The sequence below is a fragment of the Spodoptera frugiperda genome, chromosome 23, assembly GCF_023101765.2.
Source record: "Spodoptera frugiperda isolate SF20-4 chromosome 23, AGI-APGP_CSIRO_Sfru_2.0, whole genome shotgun sequence".
Taxonomy (NCBI): domain Eukaryota; kingdom Metazoa; phylum Arthropoda; class Insecta; order Lepidoptera; family Noctuidae; genus Spodoptera; species Spodoptera frugiperda.
This window is the reverse complement of record NC_064234.1, coordinates 13707831-13724037: the sequence shown is the minus strand read 5'-3', so window position 1 is coordinate 13724037 and position 16207 is coordinate 13707831. Positions and strand designations below refer to the sequence as shown.

Sequence of the window (16207 nt, the reverse complement as noted above, 5' to 3'; positions counted from 1 at the left end):
ATTTTCGATCTTTTACTTGGACTTGGATTATTTTCGAACATCAAGTCCAATTACAAGATTCAAGTTCAATCCCAAGCTACATTTTCCATTTTCTGTTTTGCCATTCCTACTCAGTTCATGGACTTGATGTTTCGTAATGGCAATATAGGAAATCTTTTAATAAAAATTATGTCATTCCCCAGGTGAGCGGCACAGGAGGTGAAAGCGGTACCCACGTATATCGCGAAAAGCGTGCGTGGCAGGAACACTACCGCAGCAACCCGCGGCAACCAGAGTCCGCCTCTCTAGAGCATATGCTCGGATCTCTCCGAGCAGACATGAGCCGCCAAGGAGTACAAACCCCCCAGAAGGGATGCTGCAACGCCTGCGATAAGCCCATCGTCGGACAGGTGGATATCCAACCGCGACGGGAGCAGAATTCGACCGCTCCATTACCACACAGGACTGAAAATAACAGTGAAATCCAATTCTGCTCCCAAAAGTGTGAAGTGATTTTATTAAAATAGTGACTGACGAACTGTTATGTGCTGCAGGTCATCACCGCGTTGGGTCGCACGTGGCACCCCGAGCACTTCACCTGCGCTCACTGCAACCAGGAGCTGGGCACCAGGAATTTCTTCGAGCGCGATGGCAGGCCTTACTGCGAGCCTGACTACCACAACCTGTTCTCGCCCAGATGTGCTTACTGCAACGGACCAATCCTCGACGTTAGTTTCCGACATGTTACACAATTCGGATTGGGATTCAAAATTCATCGCGCTAAGGTTTCTTTTTAATTTCAGAAATGCGTAACAGCTCTGGAAAAAACTTGGCACACAGAACATTTCTTCTGTGCCCAGTGTGGCCAGCAATTTGGTGAGGATGGTTTCCACGAGAGGGATGGCAAGCCATACTGCCGCAACGACTACTTCGACATGTTCGCGCCCAAGTGCGGCGGTTGCAACAAGCCCATCATGGAGAACTACATCTCAGCACTGAACACACAATGGCACCCTGACTGCTTCGTCTGCAAGGTCAGTATCGCTCTCCTTACCACAGGTACCCTCGCAGTTGGCTGATCTTCACAATACGCCAGGTCAAGTATACCATCTCTCTTGAATATTCAAAAGTCCCCAAGCTTTTGGTTACTCAAGATACAGAATGTCTAATGCAATGTTTACCTCACAGGACTGCGAAAAGGCTGTCAAAGGCAAATCTTTCTATGCCATGGAAGGAAAGCCGGTATGCCCCAAATGCGTCGGAGTCGATGAGGATGAATAAAGGATGACGTCACATATGCCCCTCTCCCCCTCAATATGAATGCCCTCCCCAAATTTCTTTTACAGCTATGCTCGTCGTTATGAACCACAAGCGTATGATACAAACACACACACACAAACACAGATGTTATTTACATACACACACACACACACAAAAATGGAACAACACTAGTCTTTAGTACTTGATAGGGAAATTAATTTATGTAATATATTTTTGTAATATTATTGTAATGCTAAGGTTTATAATAAAGAGAACAAAAATAAAAAAAATGAAAGAGAAAGAATGAAAAAAAAAATACACAAAAAACAAAAATAAATATTAAGAAAAAAAAACAATACAAACTATATGAGATTACGGACGTGCCCTCTGATAGGCATTCAAGGTCACGTGCGTACGCGCATGACAATGACCTTTCGGCTCTCATTGTTGTTGCATAGGGAAGGACGTTAAAAATGCAACGAGATTGTGGAGCAGGTCAAGTGTCTGCGCTCGCGCCGTGTAGATAGGATTTCTCGCGCGACTGCGGAATACGCTAAATATAGTGGAGATAGTGACGTCACACGCGTCTGTAGCCACACAGGCTGCCTGTAATCACAGCGGTTTGTTTATGGGCCATTCGGAATCAACTATTTTTACTCTATCTATTAATACCCCGTCGTTACGCGAACTTATACTGGATAAAGGGTAAAATATAAAATGGCAAGTTTAATGTTCTAGTAAAAATAGGTTGAATTTGTTGTGAAATGGCGAGCCAGGCCTATTGCGTAATGCTAACATGTTTCTAATACATGCGTCGGGTTATTGCGTTCTACGTTTTATTGTTTTGGGAAAATAGATTTTATTATTGACAGTATTGGTTTGAGATTTCTTAAGCTAGTGTGTTATGAAGCCCTGAGCAAATTAGAGTTAGATGCTCTTCGCAAATGGGATGAAATGAGATTACTTATGAAGCTGTGATAGACAAAAACATAGTACAGTCTCAATTTGTTATACTTATAACTGTAAAATCTTAATTTAACTGTGTAATGTAAATGCTATATTAAATATCAATAGTAATATTATAGTAACTACACTGTACACGTCCGGAGCTGCGGACTGCCTAACAGGTTACCGGGGCTCCGGCTCAAAAAGCAGGAGTAGGAACAGTGTGACACTCCCTCTCGCCTCGCCTATTATAGCAAGGAGCTCCACGGACGCTTCTTCCGGGCCCTTCATGGACCCAGTGTAGATTTTCTGGCGTCCGTATCTTGGCTACGATTCAGTAATCTCTTTGGAGAAACTGAAGGATTTGTCTTTGCAATTATGGACGAAGTTATCCTTACGAATAACTACCGGAAATATATTATTAAGGATGGGACCGTTGACATATGTCGGGCATGTCATAGTCCTGGTGAATCCATAAGACATATAATTTCTGGTTGTGGTCGTTTGGCTAATGGTGAATATTTGCATAGACATAATCAGGTGGCCAAGATTATCCACCAGCAACTTGCTTTGCACTACCAACTTGTTGAGTTTGAGGTTCCATACTACAAGTATGCGCCCGATCCAGTTCTCGAAAACGGCCATATCACGTTGTACTGGGATCGATCTATCATCACTGACAGGACTATTGTAGCCAATAAACCTGATATAGTGGTGATAGACCGACAAGCGCGCCGCACGATGATAATCGATATCACCATCCCTCATGACGAGAACCTCGTGAAAGCTGAAAAAGATAAACAAATAAAATATCTTGACTTGGCTCACGAGGTTGTCGACATGTGGAATGTGGATTCGGCTATCGTTGTGCCGATAGTCGTGTCGGCCAACGGATTAATACCCAACAGCCTCGACAACCACCTTAGGAGGCTGGGGTTAGGCGGATGGATCAAGGGCCTGATGCAGAAGGCAGTACTCCTCGAAACGGCACGTATTGTGAGGAGGTTTCTGTCTTTGGAGCCCTAACCACCGGTAGCTTGGACCATGCTCCCGCTACTGGTCGGCTCCTATTTTTATATTTTTAAATGTTATTTTGTTTTTTATTTTTATAAGTAATGTTTAAAAATATAATTTTAGAGTGTTATAAATAAATATATACTAAATAAATGATTACATAACATATCAGGTAAATAGGTAAATAAAAATTACCCACAAAATAATTACACAACGTTTTCTAATGTAGCTGTTTGACACGATAATTTTTCACGTCATTACACATATACAGCGTGTTTTCTTTTTTCACGTCGCGATAATGTGACATCTTCATGGATTCCCGCCAAACGATAATTGTCCAGCAAATGAAAATAACGCCCGATGACGTAGTTATTCATTCGTGAATTTATTATGTAAAGATTTTGACAGCTTATTATTTTTTCGCCCAGTTGATTATTGTATGTGTGTTGAAAATTATTCGGGTTACCAAATAGATAATTTGCAGAAATAATGGAAATAAATATTGAAAACGTTTGGTTTAAACCATCTGCTAATTTAGTTTCCTTTGATGGTTATTTTTTATTGGTTAAATTGTTATATTAAAGAATATTTTTACCCTTTTCTAAAGGACTGTCAAATCTGCAAAAGTTAACTTCCAACTTATTGACTCTTTTATTTCATAATAATTTTATATTACCATCTACGAATAACAAATTCAATACAAAACCACTTTACAGGTCATGTTTAAAATATTCTGAATAGCTTATTAATCTTCTTAACTATCTTTCATTCCATAATCAAACAATATTTTCTAAAAAAAAATGAGTTAGTAATTACGTATTAACTCAACGCAGACCAAAATATTGCGTAAAACGTTCCCGAACTCGATATAAAACAGATTTTCATATACCTTGATTTGTTTATAAATATTTGTAATAAAAAAGTATGTGCTTACAAAATGGCGGCTACCGCGATTCAGTTCATTTCTCTTCCTCATACAATGTATATTAAATTAAGAAAGGTTATGGACCTAACATTTTTATTATATTAGGTATTGGTATCGGGCCAAGGTTTATTTTTATACTAATAAAATGAATACATATTTTACTAGCTTCGTAACGCCTTAAACATTTGTATCTCACCTTTTAAACCTTCTCTGGACTTCCACAAATAATTCAAGACCAAATTTGGTCAAATTGGTCCTGCTGTTTTCGAGTTTTAGTGAGAAAAAATATATTTTTATTATTTTTATATTTTTTTATAATGCCCTGAACATCAATCCTCTATTAATCCTCTATTAATCATTTAATCATTTAATATCATTTAATTTAGTGTCTGCTACCCAAAAGCGTATGCAGCGCCCTCTGCGTCGCTTTGTTTGTACTCAAAGACCTTATTTTCATTTATTACAAAAAAATCATTTTTTTCATTTCTTGAAGAAAACGTTATACCAAACTATAATCCTGTGCCTCAGCCGCTTTTACGACCACAATACACACACACACACACACACACACACACACACACACACACACACACACATCACACCTAGTTAAAAATTAAGTGCGGTAATCGAACCCGCTACACGTTGCTTGCCAGCCGGTTGCCCTGCCACCGCACCAACCGTTCAGTCGAGTTTACAACTCTTTGAGCATGCTTTAATTCTGACCTCCTATATTCATCAGTTTATCCTGAACCATCCCTCTCTAGCAAAATCCTGTTTACAGTGTCTTAAAATAGTATTATGTATAACTGAAATCCGCAATAATGTCCTTGACTGTATCTAATATCTAATAACAGATATTATCATCAGACATATCAGAATGAGCTCATGCAAACATCAATAAACAATAATTGTGGCGTCATTTCCTTTATTATTACATCCTCCATGGATTATTTCCGTCCCAATCATTAAAAATATTCAATTATACTGTTTTGAATCAAATGAGACGACTCATGGTTGATTCCTGCTTATGTCATCTTATCTAAGAAACTTATTAATTTGTACTGTAATGTAGTAAGCAAAAATGTATTATAACTCGTAAAATTCATTTTAAAATACTCTTTTCCTTTCAGGAGTGTCGCGAGCCCTTCCATGGAGGATCGTTCTTCGAGCACGAAGGCCAGCCGTACTGCGAGACCCACTACCACGGCAAACGTGGCTCCCTCTGTGCCGGCTGCCACAAACCAATCGCTGGCCGCTGCATCACAGCCATGTTCAGGAAATTCCACCCTGAACACTTCGTATGCGCCTTCTGCCTCAGACAACTCAATAAAGGCACCTTCAAGGAACAAAATGATAAACCTTACTGCCACACATGCTTTGACAAACTCTTTGGTTAAACTGTCAAACTGTTATGACGTCACAGTACACTAAACAAGATGGCGGGTCTTTTAAACTGTGAGCATTCGATATTTAAATAATTAAAAAAGTAAAAATAGTGCTGTGACTGAATCGATGATATCGATTTATTGCAGTATTTTAATTGTATTGTATGTTCAAATTATGTGGTTCTAATTATGTAATTAACTTTGTGCCGACTGTGAGTCGCGCTAGTGCCATACGACATGCAAAATGTATGATATTATATAAAGAAAATATTTACGTCGTAACAATGTAAAGATATAACTAACTAAGGTATATTTATGGAATAGAAATCAGTTGACACGTTTCCCTTTCTTGATGTCTCAAGCAAAATGTATGAAATATGATAATTTTTAACCTTGAACGTGCGTGCAAATGTGTGTTTATCGACAAGATAAAAGAGCCAATTGGATAAATAAATGTTATTCTTATTAGAATTTCCAACTTTAATATGACACAAGAAAATAATTTTGTTTAATGTATTAATAATTTTACACTTGGTAATACGGGTTGTTCTATCAGTAAGCGTCAAGGAAAGTCCTGTTTTTATCTATTTAGGCATCAGTTAAACACCCTATCTGATAACGAGTTACAATTAGATAACAATATTACGATTACTAACAACTGTAGGTCCGACCCGGAGCTCTGGACTTCCTAGCGTGTTACCGGAGCTCCGGCTCGAAAAGCAAGAGTAGGAACGGGGTGGTTTTTAGTCAGTAGGAGTCTGACACTCCCTCTCGCCTCACCCTAGGCGGGAGAAGTTACCGGACAATTTTCCCCCCTCAAATCTATTATTATTATAAAGACTAATAATCTAATTAGCGAAAAGTTAATATCCTTTTTTCCTTGCTTAATTAATAAACGTGAAATTATGTTTCCTAGTCTTTCTTTCACTTCTCAAGGAGACAATTGAGCAGCGGACTGCCTAGCTTACCGGGGCTCTACCTGAAAAAGCAATAGTAGGAACGGGATGGTTTTTAGTCAGTAAGAGACTGATACTCCCTATCGCCTCGCCTTAAACGGAAGTCATTGGCTGATTTTTCCCCTTCTGGTGATGTTTATGAGTCCGGAGAGAGACATAGAAATTTTACATCCACAACGCGAACGAAGCAGCGGTTAATAACTAGTCTCTGTATATAACGATCACAATGTAATGTTATGTCTAAAGCTATTAAACGCGAGTACATAACATATGTATTCGAATACTAGAAATTTCTTTAATGACTCTCGATAACTGTGTGCGGCCTTGGAGTTCAACGATAAAACTCCGCTATTACGATAAAACGAGTGCAAATCGATACAATGAAGCCTAGCTTACAGCTAAATACTTTCGAGCGAGAACCCAATAGTGCACCACTAAGCCTGATTTTAAAACTACTAGTGGTTGATTATGATAACTTTAAAAACTATTGTGTATTTTTTAAATTTCTTTTAAATGTTATTTGAATGTAAAATTGAAAACTCACACCATTTTTCATAGTAGCAAAGTTAGTTGGGTTTGGTTCTATAACTATTACTTAACTAGATTTCTGTCTGCGGTTTCACTTGTGTATACAAAGGATAAAAGCAGCCTTTTATCACTTTCCAGTCTTCTAGCTATCACCAGACAGAAAAAAATACCTCATGACCGCTTCGTTCCGACAGAAACATCGGGTTTAAAAAAAATAACAGGTAAGTACTCATTATTCCAAATTATTAAAGTATGGTATGGTGTAGACAAAAATAATTTATTACACTTGTTTACACAAAATTGTATGATTAAATATGACATCATCAGTTTTATTTGGGGGCTTCCTTTTACCTATCTGTAGAATAATTCCATTATAATATCTTAAGATATCAAATAAATAAAGATAAAATTATATTGTGTATTATTAAAGTTGGAAATACGCCTTATCTTATTATTTCAAGAATCCTGAACGATGATAAACAATGATTTTTATAACTATCGATTATCGATAAATAAATAATGACTATGGCCTAAATTTTCGGCTCAACTAATTATATAAAAATGCACGCTAAAGTAGACTTTATTTCGTATAGAAATAGATATTAAATTTTGACGTCGCAGAAACATTACTTTTCACTGTGGAATTGAATAAAAAAGTATATAATTTTACTCTAATTGTTTTATGAACAGTCTATATGCAACGTCACGCCTTTTATCCCCGAAGGGGTAAGCAGAGATGTACATTACGACGCGTAATACTGAATGAACAGTCTACTTCTAATAAATCTATTTCAAGGTACAAAAAACTATTATAACGCACAAGATTTTCGACCTTAAATACATTACATTAAATGTGTAGTTCCAACGTATTAATAAATGTATAAAACAAATTGTAGAACTTTATTAGTCCAGTCAAATCTTAGTGGAATGACATACTTAATTATAAGTGAGACTGCGCAGTTGGCCAACACTGGGTCTGCAAGTCTAGGTATAAAAAGAATTTGGAAACAGACTCAAGACACAGGAAAATACCAAGTTTTTATAACCTAAACTTATTATCTCTCATTCCGAAGTTTTTGATCACATTTGACCGGACTATTTCACAAATAAACTGTAAAAAAGCTCACACTGTCTTTATAGTGACCATAGCTCTTACTAGTGCATGTGATTCGAACTAATTAATTCTAAAATCTAGTGTTTATACTAAAATCGTTAGATAGGATACAAATTTTGGAAATGTTATTGCAAATAGTGCTATTATTGTGTCTCAGACATTTAGTTCTTAGATGTAAGGCTTAGTGCATTGCTGGTTTTAAAGAATTTTGTGAAAGAGATACGCGATGGAATTATTTGAAATTGAATTCTGGGTTTGTGCTATCAAAGATTATTTTTGATTGCTTGCAATGTCGATTTTGAGGCGGTTTTTGAGTTGTTGTGAATGGAAAATGAAATTAAAGTATAAAAAATAATGTGTCATTTTAGATTTTTCCTTTTGAATATTTATTTTTGCATAATTATCTGTTGATATTGATAACAAATGCTTTAGATATTCTTCATTTTGGATAATACTTCCTCAAACCCACACAACCAATTTTGAATCTTACTTCAAAGACATAAAACAAAATAGTTACATAATATTCAAATTGCTAGCCTGCTGCAGTTATCACTATTAATAGTATTTGTTCCAATTCCTACAAAGGATAACATATAATTCCGTCGCGTATTTCTAGGAAAGATTTAGTAAACGTAAACGTACTGTGTTATGACAATCCGATAGTTTTACATTGCATTTTATTTATGTTTATATTATACGCTTTCAGCACATAATAGAATCACTCAATTACTCTAAGTTCTGTATCTTCCATTAGCGTTACGGCTGTACAGTTATTTGCTACGTTGTTATTATATTTTTATTATTATTACTCCCATTTTTATTTTATCGAAGCTCGTTAGTAAGTGCCAAACTTATCGGTCGACTTGTTACGGCCCGCGCTCACAGGATAACTAGATTTCTTTGTTAAATTACAACGCTAATTAGGGGTAAACATTTTCGCGATCCATAGACGGCGCCACTGTCGAAAATGGTCCTGTCAATTCAACTTATTTTCCTCGAATAAAAACTATCAATGTATATCTTGATGATAAATTGTTTCAATAATAATTTTGATGAACTAACTTCGTAGGTGACGATGTTACGTCAACTGCATAGTAAGTCAGAATAAATTGACGGACAAAATACCACAAAATTCAATTATTAACAGGATAAATCTGTTGCAAAACAAATTCTATTCTAATATTTTCCTTATAGTATGAGGAAAAAAACATCGAAAGCCCGTAATTTATAGCTGTGTTTATCAAAATTTAAACATTTAAAGCTCCGTATTAACTTAACAACATTTGATGTGCAACATGGTGTTGTACATTGTTGCGTAACAATTTGTTTATCTCTTTCCATAGAACGATGCTACGTTGCACAACATGCTAACGGCGCGTTCCAATAAACTACCGATCGGTAAATTTGCTTACGAGCCGTAGAATTTTGACATAAGCTCCATACAAAATGTGTCAAAATTCTACGGCTCGTAGGCACATCTACCGATCCATAGTTTATTGGAATGCGCCGTAAGCGTTACATGTTGCACGTCAATACCTTGCCTAGTTAAATACAAACGCTTTAAACTTCAAATATCCGTGGACGAGGGCTGGCGTTTAGTTTATCGCTTCATTCAGCTTGATAACAATGGTAGGCGGATGATGAACTCGCAATAATGTTGGTAGTTAGTAAATAGGACTGTACGGACGACTATGTAATCTACGAGACACGATTTTATTGAATCTGTAATATTTTAACAAATATATTTAATGTTTTTTTAATGCTGTCGTTTTATTTGTCGCTTTGTCCCATTGGGATGGTTAGGAGCCACAGAATGATATTATTATTTTGTCATATGCCATACTACACGTTAAAAATACTCTGCTGTTCTTTAGACTCAAATCAGGATACCTATAAAAACATTTACTGACACATATACTGACTGCATTGTTGGCGCGGTGGCTTAGCAACGGGCTGCCGTACAACGTGTAGCGGGTTCGATTCCCGCACGGAGCATCACTTTGTGTGGTCCACAAATTGTAGTTTCGGGTCTGGGTCCTGGGTGTCATGTATATGTGAACTTATTTGTAAACGCACCGACGATACAGGAGAAAATCCTACGGGCAACTTTAAAAAAAAGATTTATACCTACATTTCCATATTTCCTTTTTTTTTCTATACTTACCTAGTAACCGACTTATTAATTGTCAAATATTATAACAATATTCAATATACAATCGATATCTCATTTATGATTCAGTTGTCCTCGATAGCGACTGAACCAACACAGGTGTGCGTGCATTATTAATGTCTTTTATTGATTTTTTAGACGTCCTCGGTGACATACGAAGTTCTTTATGGAAAATTTATATCCCATATTATATATTTAACACACCCTAAACTTAATAATATGAAAGAAAAGTAATTAACTAATTACCGTAAGTAATAACTTGCTTTTACATTTCGACACCAGCAATTTATACTACGCTAACTCGAAATTTGGAAGAAAATTTCTTCTCAATTTTTTATGACGTATGTAAACACACATTTTAAGCAACTTGGCATAAAAAAACGTTTTTTTCCAAATTTCGAGTTAGCGTAGTATAAATTGCTGGTGTCGATTTATTTTATCATTTAAAATAGGAGAATCGAGATACTTATAAAACATAAAAACAACGTCACGCCTTTTATCCCCGAAGGGGCAGGCAGAGGTGCACATTACGGCACGTAATGCCGCTATACAATGTACACCCACTTTTCACCATTTGTGTTATATGTCCCATGTAATAGGGGGTGAACCTATTGCCATATACTAGACACAATTCTAGACGCCGTGCTAGTACTGAGAAATTTTCGAAAAACCGAAAAAACCCAGTTACACTTTCCCCGACCAGGGAATCGAACTCCGAGACCACTTGCCCGGCAGCCGCAATTGCCTACAACGACATACACGCCTTTATCCCCCGAAGGGATAGGCAGTAACGCAAGATCATGATCACTAGACAATTCTAGTCAAAACATGGTAATTCATAAATACAATAGACTCGTATAGTAAATACCTAAGTACCTATACTAAGTATATTCAACTTAGCACCACTTATCGACATTAAGTCTCTGTGTATCTACGTACAAAACTAGGAAAGTAGGTACCTACCTATTATACCAAAGTATTTGAACAACCATTTTGGTTAACAGTCTCGTTATCAACCTGCCAACATAGGTACCTACCTACCTACTATGTATTAGCAATATATTTTCAAAACATAGTACAAACAAAATGGAAATTTCGCGTAATTTACGTTTCAAGCACCTTTGGGTAATTACCGATAACGATTTATCAGGAAAATAAGTACCTACCTAGTTAAGTACATAAATTAATTAATCATTTGCTAATTAAACGTATTTACCCGTGCAATACCTACATATTTAGGTAGATATGATTTGATTTTCTAATTATTTAATATCTAATAAAATGTGGTATTTTACTTCATTCACCCACTACTACAACACCAAACGTTCGTCAATGATCGGAGGTTTTATCAGTGAAATAAAACAAAACATTTGAACTGAAATTTTATTCCATACATCAATTAAAATACATAGCCACCTACTATCTACAGATAGCTACAACAAAAAGTTATCGCTATTTTTATTAATTGCGTTTTTATCAAGCACGAACATATCAGCTGAATTTTGTTAATGATTGAATAATACCATTTCGTATTCGTGTTTTATCTTGTATTTTCCTAATAATAAGAATTGTCTGTCCATCGGAAATTCCAACTTGATAATATGTATTTGTATTTATTGATATATTACTAATACCTATGTAGTCTTCTTCATAATTATGAAAAAATGCATCTAGATAAGCTACAAAAAGCGTATAAGTACCTAAATACAATTTTTTTACCTGTCTGACATTCTAATCTATCAATTGATGATACAACCGATCGATAAAGAGATGCCTCTTTATGAGATATCGGTTAAAATATTACGATAATCTGAATTGCCTACGCTACTGCATATTTTCTGTATTCACGTGAAACTTGAAACTCAGTGACCCAGAAATGGCTATGACGCATTTGTAAGATTACAATCACATTCACTTGGTGACTAAAATATCATTGTGAAACTGTTCACACTACATTTTGTAATTAGGATATAATTTTATTCATTCATGTAGCTACTATCAATACTATTAGTGAGTCATTTGAGGAATCTCTCATAATAGACTCATTTATTATGACGTCTTTTTGAAGGACAGAAAAGATAAATTATGCCTATTTGATAAAATTACTGTGACCCTTATTTAATGGTAATAAATTAGAGGTGTTTTTATATTACTGTGCTGCCATGTTTACATAAAGAAAACAACAAAATTCGACGAGACACTGAACTGTTTATTTACAAACATATGTGCATCCTAACTAAACACTAAATTACAATTTGTTAATTTCAATAATTATAAAACATTTACTTAACATAAATAGGTACACAAACACTAAATTGTCATTTGATAAACTTAACAAAGTAAGGTACATTATAACTTAGAACATAAAACTAGTCAGTCTTTGGTGGGAGTCAAAATGCAGAAACATTCTATGCTAGACCGGGAAATAATTCTGAAAATGATTCACACCAAAAGTCTGACAAGTCCATAGATTCTGGTTCACTGAGCGGTGAAGCTAATGACTCGTATCCCAGGTCAGAGCTCAAGATTGTGTGTGAAGGCGACAGGCCGAGGTTCTCCTCGACAGACTTAGGCGACATGGTCATCGGAGAGAGCATTTTCATGTCACACTCTAACTTCATTCCTGAGCAGTCAGTCAGGGGAGGGAAGTCCGTCTTAATCTGTAGAGGAGTTTCCTCCACGATGTGTTCTTCACATGGCACTTCGATGGTGATGCAGTCATTGGCCTCATCACAGCTGGCGTAGAACATGTCCCCTTTGTCATTGTTCTCCTCCTTGATTTGTACTTGTGTGTCTGCGGCTTCTGGTTTGTAAGGATGCGCATATGAATGCTGGGACAGTATCCTGTCGACATCGTGCTTGATGTCTACGACTGCACCTCCACTGGATTCCAGGTGCTCTGCTGCGGGCCCCACCACTTTAGTTCCTTCAATGCACTCTCCAGCTTTCCTGACTGCGTCCTGTAACAAAGAAAAAACAAATAAGTTACTTGAACTTGAGGAAGTCAGTTGAAAACATTTTAAAAGGATGATGCAACACAATAAAGTTGCAACTCAGCTTGTTGCTATGAAATATATAGTGACATTAACAAACAATAAAATGCATGTAAGCATTTACAATTTGCATAACAAACAAGTTTGGAACAAGCAGTTTAACATTTTAGTTCCATATATCATTTTCTGATGTAATTTTCATTCAACATTGCATCATCTGTGTCAGCCCATACAAGATAAAGATGTGGGTTAATGACCCTTTTTGAACCAAAGCTAGCAATTTTATCTTATCACGAACATCAGTTTGCTATGATCTGGTTCATTATAGTGAAAGTATTAAGTTTCAAACATGAATGTTCAATTGTGGCATGATTCATAGTATAGTCATACTCTACTGACCTAAAGGAAATGAAATTTTTTGTTTCAACAAACAGGAAATTTCCCAACTCTGTTGTACAGATAGTTACAAAACTTCGTATTTGAATATTAAGTATAGTATTGGTACATGTAATTATTGTTTTCATGAACTTACATTTTGAGGCGTTCCTGCAGCATTTGCATCAATTTCTTTGAAGAGGGAGTCTGCAAGTTGAGTGAGGGTATCGAGGTATTCGTCTGAGTCGAAGTGTGCGAGGAGGTCTGCGAGAGGAGACACATCACCAGCAGCAGGCGCGCCGCCCGGAGTGCCGTCGGGTGCCCTTCCTTCTGCTGAGGAATAGACTCTGCTGGTCTGGGGGTACCCGCGACACTCCGCGCCGCCGCCGCTTCGCTGCGAAGCGTTGCGTTCTCGCTCAACAGACGCTCGTTCAGCGCCTTCAAGCTCTCGACTTCACTGGTCAACCGCTCGTTCATGTCCATAAAGTATTTTATCCGACTCTCCATCTCATCCATCTTCGCCTTCTTCCTGTCGCGTGAGGTTTGCGCCGCGACACGGTTCTTCAGCTTCCTGGTGACAAACAAACAGTACGATATAACAATTTGCGAGCGCTAACTATGTGTATTGGAGGTGCTAACTATTGCTGAACGTAACTGTACATAACGGAGCACGGGGTCAACAAACGCAGGGAGATTACTTTGCATCTAATATTTCTGAGTCCAGACTAAACTAAGTAATAATGAAATTAGTCGTCCTTATAAAACTGCATGCCTTTCATACCATTATACTTATTAGCAGACGACTATTACAGACAAATAACAACAAAGAGAGGTCTAGTAATCGCATCTAGAAACACCGACAGTCACCCACGCCCACCCACCAATATAACTTGACCCCTCTGTGCAAAGGTTTTGTCCGACACGCAGGCAATGTTACAACAATATCATGACTCACTTTCTTTGCATCTTCTCCTCCCAAGTGAGGTGGTCCAGGCGACGCTTCCTGGAGGGAGCCGGAGATGGTAGATCCACCAACACCTTCGACTCCAGCTCCTCGACCGCCTCCATGGCCAGGTAGTTGTTGGGCACCGTGATGATTATGGGACCGCTCATCTTGTTGATTTGTTTTATCACAAGTTATAAACAAACACCCCACAACACTGGTAGCTGATAATAAATTAGTGTCTTAACGTAAGCATACTATCAAACTCTCGGATGGTCCGTATCAAGCATTTGTTAGAGCACTTTTCTATGATATTTCCTCGCGGGCGAGCTATTAACGATTGCGTCGTACATGTTCGGCTTCTCAGCGAGTAATAAATGTTTTTCTAGATTCTCGAAAATGTGTATGTGGTGCTTTGTGATTGGTTGAGCGTTATCAAGGGGGTGTCGGCAAAATGACGTCAATGCAACAAAAGACAAGGACAGAAAGCACTATCATATCAGGCAGACAGAGATAAAAGATATGACGTCATAAATATGTCATACAGATTAAAAAGAGACAGACAGTGGTATTTTGCATGTGTGAGACCAAAACAAAAAACTTGAAAACAAAAAGAAAAAATACAAGGAATCTATGTATGAAAATGAAGTTAATTATTCGATTTTAAATCAAATTCCGATAAACAAGGTTTGTTAAAATGACGTAGAGTTCTTGTCTTGCCCTTTTGGTCTGATTATGAGATGAGTCACACAACAAGGCAAGGTATTACCTATTTATTAGTCACGTTAGTCTGATGAAATTTTATTGACTTTGAACTTTAGTGAACAGGCGGCTGATGCAAGTTTTAGAAATGTAGGAAACGGTTTCTGATGTAACATTAATGACACCGGTGTTATGTTACCTAGATTGTTATCTTTTGTTTACAAGTGATTATAAGTTTATTGAGAAGTTCGCTGTTTATCATTATCTTCAAATATGAAGCACACTTTTCATCAAGTATGTTTTGTTATGTTACGAGTTGATAATATTTTATTCGACTCGGGAATTAAAACCGAGCCTGCTTAGCAATCATAATTGTCGCGTCTTATTCATAGTTATGTCATAGCCATAGCATTTAAAAGCAAATAAAATTAAGTAGGTACTAACGCTATTAAGAAACGTATTATGAATTTCAGGAGTTCAACAAAAATACCCTTAACCTACGTCATCATCTTTTTCAACGGCAGCCTATAAGTGGCCTCTGCTAACCAAAGGCATATTCTCGTACGGAGAAGGTTTGAGCATTAGTCACCAAGCTTGCTCAATGTGGGTTGGCGATTTTAAACTTCTAATTAGAAATTATAAGCCCAGGTTTCCTCACGGTGTTTTCTTATAACGTATGTCATACATGGTGTTTAAATAATCTTACGTTATGTCATTTAATAAGCTACGTCACTATACGCAAATACATACTTTATCATCCTAATTTATTCGATTATTCGATAACTTAACGAGCTGAGTGAAAAATGTAAGAAATTTTAAATTTCGCGGGCTATTTGAAGCAAAGCTTAAAAGGCTCATACTCGAGAATAGTTGAACATCTTTACTGTCACATGTCAATGTCACAATTTAGAATTGTCA

General features: G+C 36.9%; 2 protein-coding genes across 6 annotated transcripts in view; one reads left to right on the top strand and one right to left on the bottom strand.

Moving 5' to 3' along the window:
- The window catches only part of LOC118267284 (paxillin), a 71324-nt gene extending 61458 nt beyond the window's left edge, over positions 1 to 9866 (top strand). For 3 of the 5 annotated variants that reach the window (XM_050703040.1, XM_035581196.2, XM_035581198.2), the window contains 4 exons: positions 183 to 389; positions 534 to 707; positions 783 to 1013; positions 5254 to 9866. In XM_050703040.1, the coding sequence (XP_050558997.1) occupies positions 183 to 389; positions 534 to 707; positions 783 to 1013; positions 5254 to 5520 (879 nt within the window). In that variant the 3' untranslated portion in view covers positions 5521 to 9866. Of the gene's footprint in view, positions 1 to 182; positions 390 to 533; positions 708 to 782; positions 1014 to 1167; positions 1607 to 5253 lie in introns of those variants that run through there. The other 2 variants (XM_035581197.2, XM_035581199.2) reach the window with 1 other exon arrangement.
- Positions 9867 to 12464: 2598 nt separating this feature from the next.
- On the bottom strand, positions 12465 to 16174 carry LOC118266936 (X-box-binding protein 1). Its single transcript, XM_035580586.2, has 3 exons — positions 14600 to 16174; positions 13802 to 14215; positions 12465 to 13236 (listed from the first exon to the last, which is right to left on the bottom strand). Exons 1-3 carry the CDS (start codon positions 14755 to 14757, stop codon positions 13143 to 13145), a joined length of 666 nt encoding a protein of 221 aa, XP_035436479.2. The 5' UTR covers positions 14758 to 16174; the 3' UTR covers positions 12465 to 13142.
- Between the last annotated feature and the right edge of the window lie 33 nt (positions 16175 to 16207).

Coding starts and splice junctions, on each gene's coding strand:
- LOC118266936 (XM_035580586.2), bottom strand. CDS start 14,757: ATGAGCGGTCCCATAATCATCACGGTGCCCAACAACTACCTGGCCATG. Junction 14,216..14,599: donor GAGGAGAAGATGCAAAGAAA/GTGAGTCATGAT, acceptor GTTTGTCACCAG/GAAGCTGAAGAACCGTGTCG. Junction 13,237..13,801: donor CTGCAGGAACGCCTCAAAAT/GTAAGTTCATGA, acceptor TCTTTGTTACAG/GACGCAGTCAGGAAAGCTGG.